Source organism: Ictalurus furcatus, chromosome 11, assembly GCF_023375685.1.
Source record: "Ictalurus furcatus strain D&B chromosome 11, Billie_1.0, whole genome shotgun sequence".
Lineage (NCBI taxonomy): Eukaryota > Metazoa > Chordata > Actinopteri > Siluriformes > Ictaluridae > Ictalurus > Ictalurus furcatus.
In genome coordinates, this window is record NC_071265.1 from 23917525 (window position 1) to 23937508 (window position 19984).

At 38.7% G+C, this 19984-nt stretch overlaps 1 protein-coding gene across 3 annotated transcripts; it reads left to right on the forward strand.

Moving 5' to 3' along the window:
• The first annotated feature begins 14271 nt into the window (after positions 1-14271).
• On the forward strand, positions 14272-18124 carry cidec (cell death inducing DFFA like effector c). 3 transcript variants are annotated; one of them, XM_053635725.1, is made up of 6 exons: positions 14272-14509; positions 15053-15132; positions 15263-15404; positions 15932-16081; positions 17042-17232; positions 17587-18124. In XM_053635725.1, exons 2-6 carry the CDS (start codon positions 15083-15085, stop codon positions 17774-17776), a joined length of 723 nt encoding a protein of 240 aa, XP_053491700.1. In that variant the 5' UTR covers positions 14272-14509; positions 15053-15082; the 3' UTR covers positions 17777-18124. The 3 variants fall into 3 exon arrangements, with proteins under 3 accessions (XP_053491700.1, XP_053491699.1, XP_053491701.1); XM_053635724.1 differs by having other exon boundaries at positions 14273-14509; positions 15032-15132; XM_053635726.1 differs by lacking the exon at positions 14272-14509 and having other exon boundaries at positions 14770-15132.
• The last annotated feature ends 1860 nt before the right edge of the window (positions 18125-19984 follow it).

A 19984-nucleotide genomic window follows, 5' to 3' on the forward strand; every position in this document is an offset into this window, starting at 1 on the left:
GGTATGGTGGTTTTAGGTTGTCTTGGTTTTTTTTTTGTTTTTGAGCATTGATTTTTTCATTACATCAGAAAGGTTCAATATGTCAACAAATGACCAATATATCAATTTTTATTGCAGTGAGGTACATAAGCAACAGTGCAGGCAATAAAAATAAACAGGCAGCAGTGTTAAACAATCAGACCTCAGCTGATTTTCACACACTATATACATAAGACCCATGAGAACACTCACTCTATTGTTCAAAATGTAACTGGGTCACAGAATTGAAATGATGAGTGTGGGAGAGCAACGTAGTAAAGGAGAGGGAGCTTTACCACAGTGATGTCTAGTTATTCAATCTGTTCTTCACAGTAGAAACCACAGCTACAGTATGGCTTGATCAAAACAGATTTCAAGAGGACCCCTGAATACAGTAATAATGGTCCCTTTTGCTATAGACCACCTGTAAACCTGTTTTAAATTCTAGTGAAAAAATGGTATCTAACTTCCCCCTCAATATGGTCACTCCTGATTCCCATTCACTAACCAGGCCTTAAGGCTAGTGGTTTTGTCTATAGCATATGTAACCTTTTGTAAATATTTAAATTAATATTTTCTTATGTGTAAGGGTTTGTTGACTTTTCTGCTAAGCACCATGTCTGATATAATAGCTAACAGGTTTTCTTTTAGTACTTCTGTTTTATAATGGAATTTGTATTCAGTACTGGATTACTTTCGTCAATAATTTACCCCACACTGTCACTCTTATAGATGTGATGTCATTATGCCGATCAAATGGCACTAAATAGTGTTGAGTCACATCAAACCGCTGTGTTTTAGGTTGTGACCACATCCTGCGTCAATGCGGTTTATCATCACCGTTGAGTATGACCGTCTCTAAGACACCTCACATGACAGCCACACACTGTCATCAGTGTATGATGAGTTCCATCAAGTTCAAGATAGCCATGTTATTTAGGGAATGTCTGTTCTTATACCCATTATACACTATATGGCCATAAGTATGTGGACACCTGACATGGTCTGTGTGGAGTCCTTGATCTCAACCTCACTGAACATCTTAAGGAACACCAACTGCACCAAAGGTCTTCTCAGTGCTTGACCTTACTAAGTCTCTTGTGGCTGAATGAGCACAAATCCACAGTGTCACATTCCAAAATCTAGTGGAAAGCCTTCCCAGAAGAGTGAAGGCTGTTTATAAAAGTCAAAGGGGGATGAACTCTGTGTTAATGCCATTGTTTTCGAATGGGCACATATGGGTGTGATGGTCAGGTGTCCACAAACCTTTGGCCATACAATATAGTGTATTTATCACAGAAGTTTTATAGAAAATGTGATTGACTGCTCAGCATATGCATCAGTGAAACAACAAAAATTTCAATTTAACTTTCTTTCAGTGCAGTTGGAGTATCAGTTTAATACCTGTTGCTTATAAACCAACTGAGCCAAGAAGCAGCTCTGTCATGTATATACAGATGTATATACAGATGAAAGAAAAACTGCTGAAGGCTCCTGAGTGGCACAACAGAAAAGCATTCACCGTATAGTTTGGAGATCCCGGCGATGCCACAGCTATCTGTGGCTAGGTGTCCAAGAGAGCAAAATTGACTGTGCTCTCTGGGTGGGAGTGGTGACACTAGCTAATCGTGGGCGTGAGTTCATGCATGAATGCAGAAGGGGGAGGATATCGAGTGTTACGCCACCCTTTTACGCAGCATGAGCAGTGGTTCAGAAAGATGTATTTGGTGGCTTCACGTATCGCAGAGGAAGCATGTGTTCGCTTTCTCCCTCCCAGGTTGGTAGCTGTTGTATAATAAGGGAGAGCATGCTGGTGGGTGGGAATTGGCCGAGACCAAATTAGAGAGGAAAAATTGGTGGAAGAAAACCCAAAACATGTTGTAAGGAGCATTTTGCTTTCATGGTTTGGGTTATCCTAGAGGGAAGTGTCACTTTAAATCAATACAAAGTTATTCTGATGTTGCACATTTATCCTCTGTTGAAACAGTTCTATCCTGACATCTAAACAGATTCATGAACAAGTCTTGAAAAAAACTAAATTTCCTTATAAGTGTCAAAATACTTACTATACAGACCAATAAAACTACACTGGAATCCCCTCTAACCTTCGTTTTATTTGCGTTTTTATTTGGATTCTGTACTGTGGTGCAGTCTTCTAAGGCTTCTTGGATAATTTGCTACATTTCTTCAGTCTCTGACAAAATCATACACAGCCTTCATATTTTTATCAGAAACATCATCTATTACTTAATATGGTTGGTTATGTAATATGTGTTCTCTCTCTCTCTCTCTCTCTCTCTCTCTCTCTCTCTATATATATATATATGGTCAAAAATATGTGCTCGTTGCAAATCCATGGGCATTAACGCAGAGCTGCTCCCCCCCCTTTGCTGTTATAATAACCGCCACTAAAACTTTGGTATTTGCAGAATTTTTGTGTATCATAAAGGATCCACACTGCCAATGTGGCAAGTGAAGACCACAGAAAAGTATTCATTGCATTTGCCTGATTACTCCTTTTACAATGTTTGTACAGTAGAAATTATTCCACTTTTATTTGATTTGTATTATTCTACTTTTACTTTAAAAGTAATAATGATTTACATGTATTTTGTTCAGAACATGGACACGGACATGTCGTAAGGGCTAATGTACGAAGAGGAAGGAATTGGCTATTCCTACAAATAGGAGGGATAGTGAGAATGGGTTAGACCTTACTGATGAGTGGACCAATAATGCAAGAAGTGAGTTTCAACTTATGGACTGAAGACCGGACATTCTCCTTTAGGATTTTCTGGCAGAATTAATGCTTCCTTCAATTATTGCAAGTTGCACAGGACCTGAAGCAGCAAAGCATCCCCACACCATCACACTTCCACCACCATGCATGACTGCACATATGTTGTTCTTTTTGTGGAATTCTGTGTTTGGTTTATGCCAGATGTAACAGGGTCCCTGTCTTTAAAACAGTGCCACTTTCAACTCATCTATCCACAGAACAAATCAAAAGGTTTGAGGATCATCAAGGTGTGTTTTGGCAAAATTCAACAGTACAGTTTAGTCTAGCTGAACCCCATTATGAATGCAGTTTCATAGATTTGTGTAATTATTAATTATGGGGGGCAGATACATTTTCACACAGGCCCAGTTGGTATTGGATATCTTTCTTGCTTCAATAAATAACATTATCGTTTAAAAACTATTTTATGTTTATTCAGATTGCCTTTGTTTTATCTTAGATTTTATTTTAATTTCTGAAACAATTTAGCATGAGATATACATATAAACAGAAGAAATCAGGATGGGGCAAATACTTGTTCACAGCATTGTATAATAATATGGCTGATTGGAGTATGTGTCAAATTAAAAAGCATTCCTGCTGCCCATGGTGCTGTTCTGTCAGTTTCTGATTGGAGCTTTAAATATTACTCACCATTACAAGCATGAGGGTAATGACGTTGGCATGTCTGTGGTATTGCAACCTTTGGGTTGTACTGTGTGTGTTCCTTGAATGTAGTATTCCCAGAGGGCATAAATGTCTTTAGAGTTAGTAAAAAAACACATGAAGAACAACAACAAAAAGAAAATAGTGGACATTTCATTAGTAAGATGAAGATATTCTTTTGATGTCTATTACTGGAGGAGAAGAAAGATAGCCTTTCCTAATTTGGACTTTGCTAAGTTCCCACAACAGGCTTCCTGTAGTTGCTCACATCAGATTTAAAACCAAAAACAGACAAACGTCCAACAAATCTGGAAAAAAAAAAATGACATCACATGAAAACATCTTGAGTATATTCAAATTGATCTAGTGTTTCCTATTATAAAGTTACAATAAATCAAATATCAGATTATTAAACATATATAATGTATATCTTATTCTATAGATTTAGCTTCTTTCTAGAAATAAATGCTCATTTACAAAATTATGTCCCAACAGAACAAGAATGTTTCAAACTTGAAATTAGTAACCATGGTTAGAATTAGGCTTAATCTTTTATTTGGTTTATTGTAATCTTATAATAGGAAATACTAGCTACATTTTGCTGTCTTTCCACTTACTAACATTGTTTGCAGTGTTTTTGTTTGCATCCCTCGAGGTACAAGGAAGACATGCATCAAGACTCTTCTCTGTCCTGGCACCCAGGTGGTGGAATGAACTTCCGATAACAGTATGAACATCTTCAAACAAACTCTTTACATGTATTATCATGTCTTTGTCTTAGCGTGTTTCCTTTCATGTTATACTAATCTCCTCCTATAGGGTTTTAGCTCAGTGGTATGTTGAACCAATTAACTAGCATGAGGATGTGTTTTTGATGGAGACTACAAAGGATTTCTGTAAGTCACTTACAGAAATTGTAGTTTAATTGTGTCTGCTAAATGCTGTAAATGAAAATGTCTTCATTGAGAATCTTCTTAAAGCATGGCAAGTGTGTGACAGACCCATGTTCAGTTTCTTCCAAAAGAAGCACATTCACAATCTTTTTTTTTTTTTATCAGCAAATGTCATCTTTGTTTTCTGGAAAAGATTCAGTAGGTCCTCACTGATACAGAAAGCATTCTAAATCTTTATATGTACTGGTATAGTGCTCAAAACATTCACATCTGTATTCATAGTTGAATGAAAACCAGAAGTGGGCATGGTCTATACCAGAAGTTGTTTGTTTGTTTGGTGTTTAAATTAATTTTAGCCCCATCACTATTCTCTGGCTTATATGTAAAGCTCAACATTACAGTAAAAATCTTGCACTCACGTGACTTTTTTTGTTTCATCTTGTGGGATCACAGTCCCAATGCACACACCTAGTCTGAAGCTTTCTCAAAAAAAAAAAAAACAAGAATACTCTGCCTATTGTTTGTGTATGTATTTATATTCCTTTAGGATGCATTGTCTGTTTAAATATATTCATATTCAGTTACATCCCTAACCCACATGTAAGTACACCATATCTATATATCTTCAGCATCTACAGTCATGAAGACAGCACTGTGGTTAAAGACTTGTGGCATGTTATGATAATAGCTAGAACATTAAAACCCCAGAGGTCCTTACAGTGCCTTGTTTGTTCAGACAAAGAAAATCGTCCATACTTTTTTTTTCAAGCCTCAAATCCTGCTTTGAGGTTCACCAGAGATTTCAGTGTGATCTCATAGAGGTTTGAGAAAGCTTTTAGAGTCATCTCACAAAATTTAGAGCGTCATTATTGCCAGCAGTGTAACAGTGAAACCATCTCAGCAGAACAGCGGTGATGGCAGCAGTGTGTAATTGGGAAGCCTCTCATCAACAGGTCCAAGAACTGAGGGGGAAAGGAAAGAGAAAGTGTCTGTACTTGGTTTTAGTCTGATGTCTAATTTGAGATTAGAGAGGAAAAAAAATCAAACACACTAATGCTTTTGAGAGGCAAAGCCTCATCCTTTCCAACTGACGTCAGTACCTTTTTTTTCTGTTGTTTTTTTTTTTTTTACAGAGAATAGTCACATGCTGCATTTACTAAGAGCTAAAGACTGATAGACAACTTCAAAAAAAAAAAGGTTCAATGCTTATTGATATAATACTAATTATCCCGAGCCATTTAGCAAAGTATCAGATGATGCCACTCTTATTCTTTCAATGTTTCAAAAACAGCCTATGAATAAGCCTGCTTAGAGAAGGAGACGTCAGTAGATATTTATGTACTAAGAGGATGCTGCAGGTTCTGGTAACTGCACTCTACAGGGTGCTGCTTAAGCAAGAAGAGAGGAGGCCAACTTGTCCCTTTTATTAAATGCACCCAAGAAACAATACAGGATATCTCTAATCACTGATATGTATTTTTAGACAAACAATGAGATAGAGATGAGGGAGGGGGAAATGAAAAGAGGGTAAGGAGCATAAAGAGGAAAGATAGAACAGATAAACAAAGTGTGTGTGGGGGGGGGGGGTGAAGAAATGGGTGATGCAGTGGTGAACGGAAAGACGTAGGCAGAAAGAGAGAGAATAAGGGTGGGAGAGGGGGTGACTGGCAAAGGGCGAAGAACTCCACATGAAGATTTGTCGTTTTGTGGTAGAGGTCTGGCTTTAGGGAGCTGTTCGGAGAAGCAGAAGAAGGTGACCAACACTGAAAGAAAGCTTAGGAAAGAGAAGAGTGAAGTAAAGGTGGAAGAAGTGAGAGAAACAGTCCCTATATAACTTCATACAAAGAAAAAACAGAAAGGCAAAAGTTTACAACGCACTGCAACAATTCAGGTAAGACACTGGGTAAGTAGATAATGGAGCTACTGGGGCAATGATCTGTGTAGTTATTTATCACCTCTGCAACAGCTTTTGTCATGTAAATCTTGCTTAAGAAAGTTCATCCTTGATGTAAACTCAGACACAGTAAATTGGTCATTTTTTAAAATTCCTCAAATGAAGTGAATTCATATGCTTACTTCAGTTAGGAAGAAATACTACATGGCACCTACTGAGGTGAAGATTCAGGAGGACTTTATTTGAGTAGATGGCAGGTAGATCTTAAGTGTTTATATATATATATATATATATATATATATGATCCTCATCTGACTTAACATGCCACATATGATATAGACCGTCATATCTGTTGTATACAGTACTAAATGGAAATACAGTCATTTGCACGTTCTTGTCATTCTGAATATCTACGTTCAATGTTTTTTTTTTCCTCTCATGCTGTTCTATTGTTCATCTCCTCTGACTCACCATGTTCCTCTCTTCCCACCATTAAAGGTGTGTGTGGTTTGGCTCTGGTGACCATGCGTACAACATTGATGGGTTTCTATCTGCTGCTCCTGCTCCTTCTGCCCTACACTTCTCTCAGTCAGAGACAGAGCTACAACGCAGTAACAGATGAGAACGACGAGGAGCGCGATAAGATGTTTGTTGATGTCCTGAGTCGCTTTGGAATTGAAAGCACTCAACTCTCACCAAAACAGCGCCTTGAGCCACGGGGAGTGCGCACCATGAGTCCTATGTCATCAAACCCTAAACGAGCGATGCAGGGCTCACGTTTTGCGCTCTCCCTTGATGTACCCACTACCATTTTAAGTGTCCTGATAGACATGGCCAAAGAGCATGACATGCGGGCCAAGGCTGCAGCCAACGCCGCGCTCATGGCACGCATTGGTTAAAGGAAATAGACAAATAGATATTGTACTTGTGGACTTGACTCGCAGACTAGCAGCAAAGCAAGAGATATGAAGTAACCAGGTGATATGTTATAAAACGAACTGTACTGAACCTGCACCTGGCAACTTTGTGGAAACTTAAATGAAAAGAAAAAAAAAAAGAAACTCTAGAAACGTGTTTGTCTAATCAGCCAAGTCAGAACAGTGTGTTTGTCTGAATAGTATAACAGCCAAAGAGAGGACACCAGCAGAATAAAAATGGAGGCAGGCTATTTAGATCTCTTTGTTTGTTATGTGTATACTTGTATAATAAATTGTGCTAATTTGGCTCTGTTTGTGTCTGCTTGTTGTTATGTTGCTCATGTCATACTCATGGAATTAATTACAGAGATGATGCATGGAGAAGATTGAATGGTTGAGATGGGTGGTGATGTGTGACGGATAAGAGAACAATGGAGGGACGGATATTGTCTCCACAGTGCAATGACATGTTGTAGTACTGTGAAAGATCACATTTCAATAATTAAACTCATAAATATGAAGGTCCACAAACAATGCATGGAATAAAGCGCGATTCAGCAATAATAAACGTGTTTTGGGATATTATATCAAAAATGAAAATTAAGTTGTTCTCAAAGCAAGTATCTATATTTCAATCAGAGGCTAATATTAATTATCTGCAACATGGCAATTAGAGGGACATCTGTGTACAGCACAGGATCTCTACTGACTAATATGCATCACACACATTTTTATGAGTCTATTTTAAACACTAGATATGGATATGCATAAATAAGATATGCATAGATATGAAGATATGCATATAAGTAATGAATCCCTTAATCTTCTGCACTCTGTGTGTGCTTGCCTGCACTGCACACGCGTATCTTTCAGTGCAAATCCAGCAGTTGAGGTAAGACTTCATCCAGCTCTTCTCATGTTATCTTCAGTGGGTGTAATCAGGCATAATGCTCCTTGTCCCATGTTGTTTTTTTTGGGCTGAAAACATAATAGTCTTTGTCCTTTTTAATTAGTTGCTCCTGTAATCTGGTCTGATATACAAACAGCAATTTATGTTGTTGTACAAGATTTCTTTACTCTCTACACAGAATAAGAACTTTAAAACGATAGTTTCGTTATGTAGTACAGTTGTATTTAGATTGTCTTCTGCTTTTGCCACAGAATTTAAAAACTGATTAATAAGGCTGCTGCATTTAAGTGCATTGTAAATGTAATAGTCCACAACCAGCAATGTTTACTCTGTAAGTTAACATTAGCAAGCATTCACTATCCATCCATCCATTTTCTGTACCACTTATCCTACATAGGGTCACGGGGGAATCTGGAGCCTATCCCAGAGGGGACTCAGGACACAAGGCGGGGGACACCCTGGACGAGGTGCCTACCCATCGCAGGGCATAATCATACACACTTTCACACACCTATTCACACACTATGGACAATTTGGAAATGCCAATCAGCCTACAGTACAACGCATGTCTTTGGACTAGGGGAGGAAACTGGAGTACCAGGAGGAAACCCCTGAAGCACGGAGAGAACATGCAAACTTTGCACACACCGGGCAGAGGCAGGATTAGAATCCCCAACCTTGGAGGTGCGAGGCAAACGTACTAATCACTAAGCCACAGTGCCCTCCATTTTTTTTTAACTAATCAGGGTTTAATCTAATGTAAGGGTAGTAAGGAGGATGTCACTCACAGTAGGTCGTCATCTGGGTAGCATGAATTTAATTCTTTTTAATATGGCATAAAATATATGCTGACACAAAACCACAGTGTGCCCTATTGGACCTTCTCCCCCAATTATTTATACAGTAAACTAGCACTAACCAATCACGTGTTCATTCTTACATACCGGACACCTGACTAACACAGATGAAGTCACTGGTGGTTTATGGCATAAATAATAACTATATTTACACGTATAGATAAATGCACACATCAGAGTACCCTGAAAAGTAGTGTTTTTATATGAGTTGTATAATAAGCATATATTTTCATAATAATCAAGTTATATAGAATACATTAGAAAAACTGAATTGCACCTCAAGGGTTGAGGGTTCAATTCCCACCTCCGCCATGCATGCACTGTAGGCTGATCGGCATCTCTAAATTGTCCGTAGTGTGTGAATGGATGTGCAGTTGTGCCCTGTGATAAGTTGGCACCCTGTCCAGGGTGTCCCTGAGGCCCGCCTTGTGCCCCAAGTCCCCTGGGGTAGGCTCCAGGTTCCCCACGACCCTGTGTAGAATAAGCGATACAGAAAATAGATGGATGGATATACTAGTATTTGCTTTAGACCAATCAACATACAGTACACACATATTCACTTGTTAAATCTATAAAAAATACTATTTACCGATATACTATTTTGAGGCGGTAAACACATCCCTCATATCACGAATGTTAGCTAGCTAGATTGTTGCTAACAAAAGATGAATGTGGAGGTGGCCATATTTTCCCACTTTATAGCTTGAACACATGACGTAAATCCGAGGTGCAGCATTTGTTTCTGGGCGTGAAATGTATTTCACTTCAGAAGAAGCAGAAAGTTTTTTAATAAATATTTACTCCAAGCTTAATATTCCCCAATACCTTAATATAATAAATCCTGCCCACTAACTCCACAAGGCCATGATACAACTTCAAGTCACCAAGCAGGTGGTTTCTCCCATCTTCTTGTTGGGAAGAAGATAAGGCTAAAAGTTTTTGTCACTTCCTCCACTGTTCTTAGCCTGTTCTTTTGTATTGTAAAAAAGGGGGGGGGGGGGGCACTCCAGTTTATCAGCACGAGGTATAAATAGAATAGAAAATGTCTAATATATATATATATATATATGAATAGAAAAATAAGAATAATAGAAGTAAGAAAATAATAATAATGGTAATATGTACACTATGAACACCTCAGTGTATGTACAGATGAATACAAATATGAATATATACAGATGACTAACACCTCGTTTATATACAGATAAGTGATAAATGGATTCTTGCACAGTTCACAGTAGAGGGTGAGCAACAAATAGTAATAAATGAATAAATATACATAGTGCAGAATTTTATGCATGTGTTGGCTGATGTTGCAGAAAACAGCTAGCAGTGCTACATTATGTTGTTATTGATAAGAGACAAACGGAATATTACACAGTTCACAGTAGAGGATGAGCAACAGAGAGTAATAAATGAATAAATGTTCATATTGCAGAATATTGTGAGCATGTTGGCTGATGATACAAAAAAAAAACAGAAAAACAATTGTGGACAAACATAAAAAGTGAAAAACAATGAGCAAGCAAACACAGAAGAGAATTACATAGTACAGATAGTAGGCTACAGTCACTGAGAAAATACATTACAACAGATTAGGACATTGAGGAAACAGACACGTTTTCAGTTGGGATTTGAACTCGGAGATGGATGTGATGCTGTGAAGAGTCAGAGGGAGTGAATTCCAGAATTTCGGTGCTACAACACTGAAAGACCTGCCACCCCATGGTAGAGAGACGAAATCTAGGGACAGAGAGGAGTCCGAGCCTAGAGGACCTGAGAGGGAAGCAGTTCATTAAGTGAAGTGATTTAAATGTGATCACTGTGTTGTTCCACTGCTGTGGATCAAAGCGCTTTCCTGAAGGATCTCGTCAAACATGTCAGAAAGTGAAGGAGTTTGCGCCTCATTACTTGTACGCACTCGTTTCTCTGGCACACTTTACTCTGTGCTGCGTGTCGATCCTTCAGCAGATGCATTCATTCATCACCTCCAGCTCTGCCTCTATCATTTCCTGTGCACGCTGCTTTTCCTCCACGTCAAAGTAATGCTGATCTAGTAATGTTGCAATGCAGCGATAAGCGCCGAGCTCTGAGGGGCGGGGTGAGGTTACTCACTGTTTCAGCTCATACTTTTTCTCTTTAAGACAAAAACCGGAAATGCCATTTTCGACGGCCGCGGCTTCGGTGCATGCCTAATTTTTTTATTTTATTATTATTTTTTTTTATAGCACTTTAAAGAAAGATAGCTGGGTCAGGATTAATGCTAAAAGTAAACCACAAATAAAAACCTTGTCACGCACTGAACATATTTCTGGCCTCTTTCAGCACAAGACGGTTTATTTTGATTTGTCACTATGCACTCTGCTGAAATTCCCGGGATAGAAAGGGCTGAAGTGCTTTATACTCTCCACATGGTGTCATTAGTTCCACTCGAGCTGAAGCAGGTGGTTGCTATGTTGCTGCAGAGTCCATTGTCAATGACAGACGTGATCGAGACGTTATCTTCTGACCTGCAGCTCATCATAATCACTCTGTCTGGTGTTGCTCATCAACGTCACCAGATGTTAAAGATTGCTGGTGCTTAACATGCTTCATGGGATTTGACTTTTCTTTTTATTATTATTTGTCATGGGCTGGTTGGCTTGTTTGTAATGCTCTCTGTTTCTGATCTGTCTCTCGATGTGTTGGTCTTGGGGTTATTTATTTGGTGCATAAATCTATCAATAACTAGGGATTTGCTAAAGTACAAAAGTACAGCTGCTCTCCCTTGATGCCAGTTATGTTTTGTAATGTAGTGTGTGTGTGTGTGTGTGTGTGTGTGTGTGTGTGTGTGTGTGTGAAGGAGAAAGATAGAAGGTCATACAACATTAACAGAGTGACACTGTCATCTTAATGCCCCATCTTCTCCTCAAATCCCTGTAGATACTCTCATTATCATTGCACTATGCATAATGTACATGGCTGCATGCATGCAGAGAAAAAGAGGGTTATACTACAAACATCTTAGGGAGACTGGTGTGTGTGTGTGTGTGTGTGTGTTTAGTTTTTAGTTTTTTGTGCAAGGACCAATGATAATAATACATAAAGATTGGCATAATGTATACGTGCAGGATTTACTTACGAGTCTCAAAATTTTCAGACATCTACTGGTTTCACATCTTATGCCTTCAGAAGCACTTTGCACAGTTTAGGAAGAACTTCTTCTGAAAATTCCTGTTTCTCCGAAAAATTTGTGTACTATGCTTAATTTTTAACCGCATCCACTATGCTTGCAATTTGATGGATATAGCTTTTAATAAAATGAAAAACTAAAACAGACAAAAATATCTATTTTAGATAGCGTGGTTAGGAGTAGAGTTAGGGGGTTAGGTATAATTGTATAAACATTATTTAAAGACCTGGCAGAAATAGTAAAACCAACATGCCTGGTGATTTAATTTTAAGGGGACCAATAACATGTAAATCAGTAAACAAACTGTTTTATCTTGCATGAAGTAATATAGGTTTTGGAAAGAGAGGTTAACGTTTAGGCTTAAATTATTGTGTAGGCATAAACAAGCCGCATTTAGCCACATAGTTCAATGGAAAACCACTACAGAAATATCATCCCAAGCATCTGTGTATATGCAAATAGGTTTTTAAGAATTTTCCATGGTTACAGACTGTGCTAAAAGTCCTGGCAGTAGAGAGCATGTTGAGAAAGACACACTCTACTAGGCCAAAGTATTGCCTGAGGCGCCAAACTGTCAGCCAGGATTGGCCCTGACTTAAAAGGTCATGTGCAAGAAGATGAAGAAACAATAATGTGGCTTTATACCTTGGTATATGGTATGCTCCCTAATGTCCCAAAAACTAAATGATCTCTCTCCATCCATTGTTAATCTGATCTATCATTCAGGGATCTGACAGACAGCTTAATTTCATGTATTAAACTAATATTGAAGTTTCATAAGAACCTGAGTATTGGCATGGAATTATATTTTGTCTTTTCTGTTTCGGACAATTCGGCAATCTCTGAATTTATGCAACATCAGTCCGGTGTTAAAATGAGGCTGAAATATAAGACCACACCTAAGCATGAAAGAGTGGTCACATGACAGTGAAGTCAGATCAGGATCTATCTTTACAGAACATGCCAGATAAGAGACTCCTTATAAGGAATTGGGAGTTATAGTGCTTTACGTTCTCTATCTAATGATATCACGAGTGGACTTTGGTCTTACACGAAGGAAGAAATGGACAGGTTTATGTTTGGGGTCCTTTTTTTAAACCTATTTACATCACCCTTACATGTAGGTTGGTAAATAAATTCAGTTCCACCTCTAATTATGAATTAATTGGTACAGTTTCACATTCTGTTTTCATACTGTGTATTACAGACCACATGCCAAGAGCTCCTATGTAACAAAGTTTATTACATGCTGTAAGTATTCATTTTGTAAAATAAGTTTAACTTGTTGGTACTGCTGCTGGTATTATGATTTTTAAAAAGAGTAAATATTTTAAATATATATATATAGAAAATTGGCAGGCACAGTGGCTTAGTGGTTTGCCTCGCACCTCCAGGGTTGGGGGATCGATTCCCGGCTCTGCCCTGTGATGTATGGAGTTTGCATGGTTTTCCTGTGCTACGGGGGTTTCCTCTGGGTACTCCGGTTTCCTCCCCCAGTCTAGAGACATACGTTGTAGGTTAATTGGTATCTCTAAACTGTCCAAAATGTATGAATGGGGGTGTGTGAGTGTGTGTGCGACTGTGCCCTACGATGGGTTGCCACCGAGTCCAGGGTGTCTCCCGCCTTGTGCCCCGAGTCTCCTGGGATAGGTTCCAGGCTCCCCGCGACCCTGTGTAGGATAAGTGGTACAGAAAATGGATGGATGGAAGATTGAACAAGTTTATTAGAGATTATGTTTTTCATGAATATTCCAAGCTTTAAAGCATTTAAATAATTGTCTAAAGATCATTTACACTACTTTTTTCATTTCATTTACATCTCTGATTTTTCATTAATAAGGTACACACTGTACACTTAGAAAACACTCCTATATTTTTCACCTGAGTAATGTAAATATAGTGTTCCTTTAAACTCATTTAAGGTACACCAGTGGTTCTTAATGTCCAATTTACTAAATATACCTTCATTGACTCTTAAAGGTACACAATATTTACTTTCCCAATTGGAAAAATACAAAAGATGTTCCTTTAAAGGTTCTTCCCTAGTCAGAAGCAATGACTCAGTTTCGTGCCTTTGAAACAGATCATTTCTATAATCATAGGAAATAAGTGACAGGTGAAAAAGGTGCTCCTGGCACAGCTCATAATAGGATGTTTGGTGTGTGGGAGGCTTTCACAAAGCCTTGCTTAACACAACTGTAACCCATATCCTCCTCCCTGCTGTCAGACTGGAGCAAAGGTCAAAGAATGAGTGACGCAAGGGCACCACAGTATTAGAAAGAGAGCAGGCACGCAGAATACACTGACATTTCAGGCACACAGTGATCTGACCGACCAACACAAGAGAGAAATCTCAGAAGATTGATATTGAAGGAGAAAGACCAGAGATCTAGGTACATCAAGGTAAAATGTGTTCTGTACACTTTCACTCACTCATTTTCACTAACTGCTTTATCCTGATCAGAGTCGTAGTGGATCCAGAGCCACAGGGCTTGGGGCTGTATAGAAAAATCTAATATTTCCTTACATTTCTGTGCAGTATCCACTCCATTGTATAGTCTTGTATGTGAATTGGTGATGGAAATTATTTATTAAGTTAAAACAAACTTGTACTTTAAACACGTTTTTATAAAAAAAAAAATAAATAAAATAATAATAATAATAATACACTAACAGTTCATTATGATGTTCGAGCTCCTTCTATTTTATTTTTCACTTTTTTCTGTGTTATTTTTTTAATAAGACTTCACTTTTAAACTATTTATTGCACTTATTAGATAAGCAATTATAGATGAAATACTGTTTGGGGGTTGTTAACTGTTAACTTCGCTAGCTATAAAAAGCATCACATTTTCTTTCTTGCTGATTTCATACATCTATTTCCACCTTTCTGTTTATCGTTCACTCCTTTTCCTGTTGTCTTAGCTATTTTGGTTTTGTCAAAAGTCCAAACTCAGGCTCTGCTGGCTGAATAGAATGGATTACGCCAAGAAGTCTCTCAATCTGTTCTCACCTTCTCTCTCCAAGTGAGTGTCTTGCCAATGTCTTTACAGTATTTACACTGTTCATTATCATAGTTGTTAAAGGATGTGTACTGCCTTATCTCCTTTGAAAAAAGCCAATACTTGTGTATGCTCTGTGTGTACGTGTTCACAGCATATCTACCAGATGTGTAGCAGCCAGTGCATCTGTCCTGCCCAGTTTTAACCCGCGCCCCAGACCGTTCCGTGTCACCAACTCAGACCGCTCTGTAAAAAAAGGCATTATGGCAGATGGACTGAGAGACTTAATGAACAAGGTGAGAAGAGGAGGAGAGGAGAAGGAGGGGGGACTGGTGAATGAGAAGGAGGGAGGGAAGCAATGGAAGGACGTTTAAATAGTCCATTTTTGACAGCTCCTCAAAATCATATTCACCTGTGAGTCGTAGAAGGATGAAAGAATAGAGAACAACTGAATGACTCAGATTCAGACACAGAAAGGCAATCAGAGAAAAATGAAGAGAGAAAGAAAGCAAGTGGAAAATATAAAAAAATTGGTACTGATGTGGTCCTGATTCATCTATGATTTATATATGCTGCTGTGCAACTTTGTCATGCCTGTTCACAAGTGTAAAAGGAGATCAGTGTAGACATTTTAGACTCATCAGACAATATGGTAAAACCCTATACTGTGGTTTACAGCTTCACACTGGCATTTAATGGCATACATTTGTGGTGTATTTATTTAAAAGTCTTTTGAAACCTTTGCCACTGAAATGACTTATCAACGCCAACATGCCTGAGTCACGTTCTCTGACTAGAGACTCTTTTGCACTTTGACCCTCAGACAATGGATGCGTTCAGTGTGTCGTGCATAGCAGGCCTGGTGCTGGAAGAAGATGGGACAGGAATAGACACAGAGGACTTCTTCCAGACCCTCAAGGACAGCACTAGGCTAATGGTCTTGGAGAAAGGACAGAAGTGGATGCCTCCGCAGGTACTAATCCCACATTTCCAGATGCTGACAAAAAAAAAACCTCAACATGATTTCATGAAGAAGCTAACATGGAATAACTTAAGAAAGGGGATTTATGACAACACAGTCATCATGCCATGTTATGTTAGACAATACATTTTTGTTCTATTATAGAACTATGAAACTAAGCATAATACAAAATACCAAAGGTGCTTTCATAGTCTGTGATGATTTATTCCATAAACACAGTGTAATTATTTTATTCACTGTAGTATATGGAACTACTGAAAAACAGCCAAGCCACATGCCCAATGGCAGCACAAGTACACACTAGAGATTTCATTTCCTCTGCTCTAGATTGGCCGACAAGTCTCAATAAGAGCAGCATTTAGGCACCACACTAAAGCTTCTTAATTTGAATGGTGTTTGCCCAAAGCAGCTAATTTACATACACACTTAATTATGTCTGTAATGATTTACCGGTACCCGAATAACATTAACCTTCCTGTTTACTTAGTTTTTGTCATGCTGGGCCTGTCACATTAGCATATGCTTTTTCCTCCTCTCTTTGTTGTCCATCATTTACCATCACCCATTATTTTAAATGCATTAATGTGTTTTTGAATGCACATCAGATTCATTTTCAGGGCACTGAACCAAAAGACTAGAGGAGAGGAGAGGAGACGGAGGTTGATGAGGGCCAATTTGACCCTGCTCTTACATTCATCCATCACATTTTGACAGATACTTACAAAAGTTAAATACAAAGACATCCCCAGAGCTGGATTTTCACTCCACACCTTGCCCCAGGCTTTTTTTTCTGATGTGTTGCACATCAGTTGATATGTTGAAATCTATGATGGTTCTGAAGGTCTGTCCTTCAAGCACAAAATCCTTCATTGTTTTGGACTGTAGAATCCACAGTACTCTTCTGAAATATTAATGCAAAATGGCACTCTGAAATCTGTGATGTCTTTACAGAGTGGTAAATCATGGGGTCAAGCTGCAGAGCGCAGGACACAGCATAGGAAGGACCTGGCCAAACTGACCCTTGACTTTTACAAAAACCATCCAAAGGAATTCATTGGCTGCCTGAATGTACAGATGACTCTCTATGGGATGTACTCTTTGTCATATGACCTGCAGTGCTACCATGCCAAGAGGATGTTGAGGTGAGCAAATTTATTCTATATCTCGGACACATAAGTGTATCAAAGCCAAGATTGTAGTCAGTGGTCATGTGTAGAATATAGAACAATGCTAAAACACTGTTACAGAAGCATTTCACAGCATAACTATTGATGAATATGAGCAAAGAAATATATAAGAGGTAACACGTTCATGGAATAGGAGCAAATGATTACAGAGATGTGAGCCTATAGTACAATTTTAGTCAGTGGTCTGGAAAATAGTTTTATGCTGCAAAGTATAGACATAGAGAACCAACATAGAGACAAGCAGACAGACAGAGAGTCATTCTACCCATCAATCAACAGTGGTGCCTTTTCTTGTCTCTGTGTTTACAGGGAGGCTCTACGATGGACTCTGTTCAGCATGCAGGCCACTGGCCATGTTCTACTGGGTACTTCATACTATATGCAACATCTTATTGATGAGGATGAGAAAGCTGAGGCACAACTGACTGCTTGCCAAAACACAAACAAACCATTACAGGCCATTCAGTGGAAGAAAACTGCAGCTGACCACAAAAACTAGAAACTAGAAACCTGGGAGTTTGAAAGCTTTGTTTTTGACGAATCAAATGGCCTGGAAACCCTTGTACCGTCATGTTACCTATGTTATTGGACTGTATGTTACTGGACTATAATCACAGAACCATACATGCCATACTTTCTTTCAAAAGAAGGGTCTTTGGATTTAACCAGGAATCCATTGTACCTGGTATATTTTGCTATTTGCACATGTCTGTTTAACAATGGAATTATTCATATTTATTCATATTTCTAACTGCTAAGAATTACTTACATTTTGTATTGATATTGATTGTTGTGCCTATTGTATTATTTCCATGAACTTGAATTAAATATTGAGTTTTAAAGCTTCTGAGATGCTCACACAGCCTTCTGGTCTGAGTATAGCTATGTACATACAGTGGTGCTTGAAAGTTTGTGACGTTTGCTAGAATTTTCTATATATCTGCATAAATATGACTTAACACATCATCAGATTTTCACACAAGTCCTAAAAGTAGCTAAAGAGAACCTAATTAAACAAATGAGACAAAATGTTATACTTGGTCACTTATTTATTGAGGAGAATGATCCAGAATTACATATCTGTGAGTGGCAAAAGTATGTGAACCTTTGCTTTCAGTATCTGGTGTGACTCCCTTGTGCAGAAATAACTGCAACTAAATGTTTGTGGGCTGACTACTCCTAGCAAGGGTAATAATGGTCTTGAATTTCCTGCATTTGTACATGATTTGTCTGACTGTGGATTGGTGGAGTTCAAATTCTTTAGACATGGTTTTGTAACCTTCCAGTAACTGTTGGAAAGTCCTGCACAGTGGCTTGGAGGAATTTTAGGCCATTACTCAGTGCAGAACAGCTTCAATTCTGGGATGTTGGTGGGTTTCCTCACATGAACTGCTTGCTTCAGGTCCTTCCATAACATTTCTATTTCTATTGTTGGTCAGTGTTCTCATGATGGTGGACTCATGAACATTAACATTAGCTAATGTGAGAAAGGCCTTTAGTTGCTTAGAAGTTACCCTGGGTTCCTTTGTGAACTCACAGACTATTACATGTCTTGCTCTTGGAGTGATCTTTTTGGGTCGACCACTCCTGGGGAGTCTGTCTGATTGTGGATTGGTGGAGTCCAAACTCTTTAGAGATGGTTTTGTAACCTTGTAACCTTTGTAACCTTTGTCCGTGCCATGATACACTTCCACAAACATGTGTTGTGAAGTTCAGACTTTCATAGATCCCTGTTTTTTAAATAAAACAGGGCACTTACTCACACCTGATTGTCGTCCCATTGATTGAAAACACCTGACTCTTTAATTTCTCCTTCAAATTAACTGCTAATCCTAGATGTTTACATACTTTTGCCACCACATATATGTAATATGGGATAATTTTCCTCAATAAATAAATGGCCAAGTATAATGTGGTTGTATCATTTGTTTAATTGGGATCCTGTTGTCTACTTGTAGGACTTGTGTGAAAATCTGATAATGTTTTAGGCCATAAATTTATGCAGATATAAGAATTTATGCACCACTGTATGTGTCTCAAATTGTGTGTGTGTGTGTGTGTGTTGCATAGAAAGGGGAGAATGAGGCGGGAAGGGGATGACATGCTTGTCTAACTGGCCTGGGCCGTAATTGGCCAACGAACGGGTGCTTTCCCTAATCCCACATCAGCCTGTAATTGTCTCTGAGGGAAAGTGCAAGAAAAGGCCTGGTGGGATAGAGACAGACAGAGAGAGAGAGAGAGAGAGAGAGAGAGAGAGAGAGAGAACATGAGAGTATTACCAGATTTAGGAAGGGAGGAGGGGAACTGTGACGGCATGAGAAACAGAGATAAATGAGGAGAGAAGAAATATAGAGAGATAGAAAGAAAGAAGGAGAGAGAGAGTGTAGAAAGGCACAGCTGGAGGGAGTAAAGTGGAAGGGACGGAAATGATCCCTTTCACAGAGAGGAGAGTGGATGACGCATTTGGATCCTGAACCCAGCACTCCATACCACTCAGTGTCCTTTCCAAATCATGCCCATTCACTCGCACAATACTCCAACCACAGCCTCACCACCAACTGGTCAGTTTGGCTGCGGTGAAATGGCGAACTAGACGAGTGAGATCAAAAGACCGTGAGACACATCAAGATTTCATTAATGATCCTGTTTCTGGAGCTGAAGCATTTAAAGTAGATGACACGAAGTTAATACTTGTGTTGTACCAAAC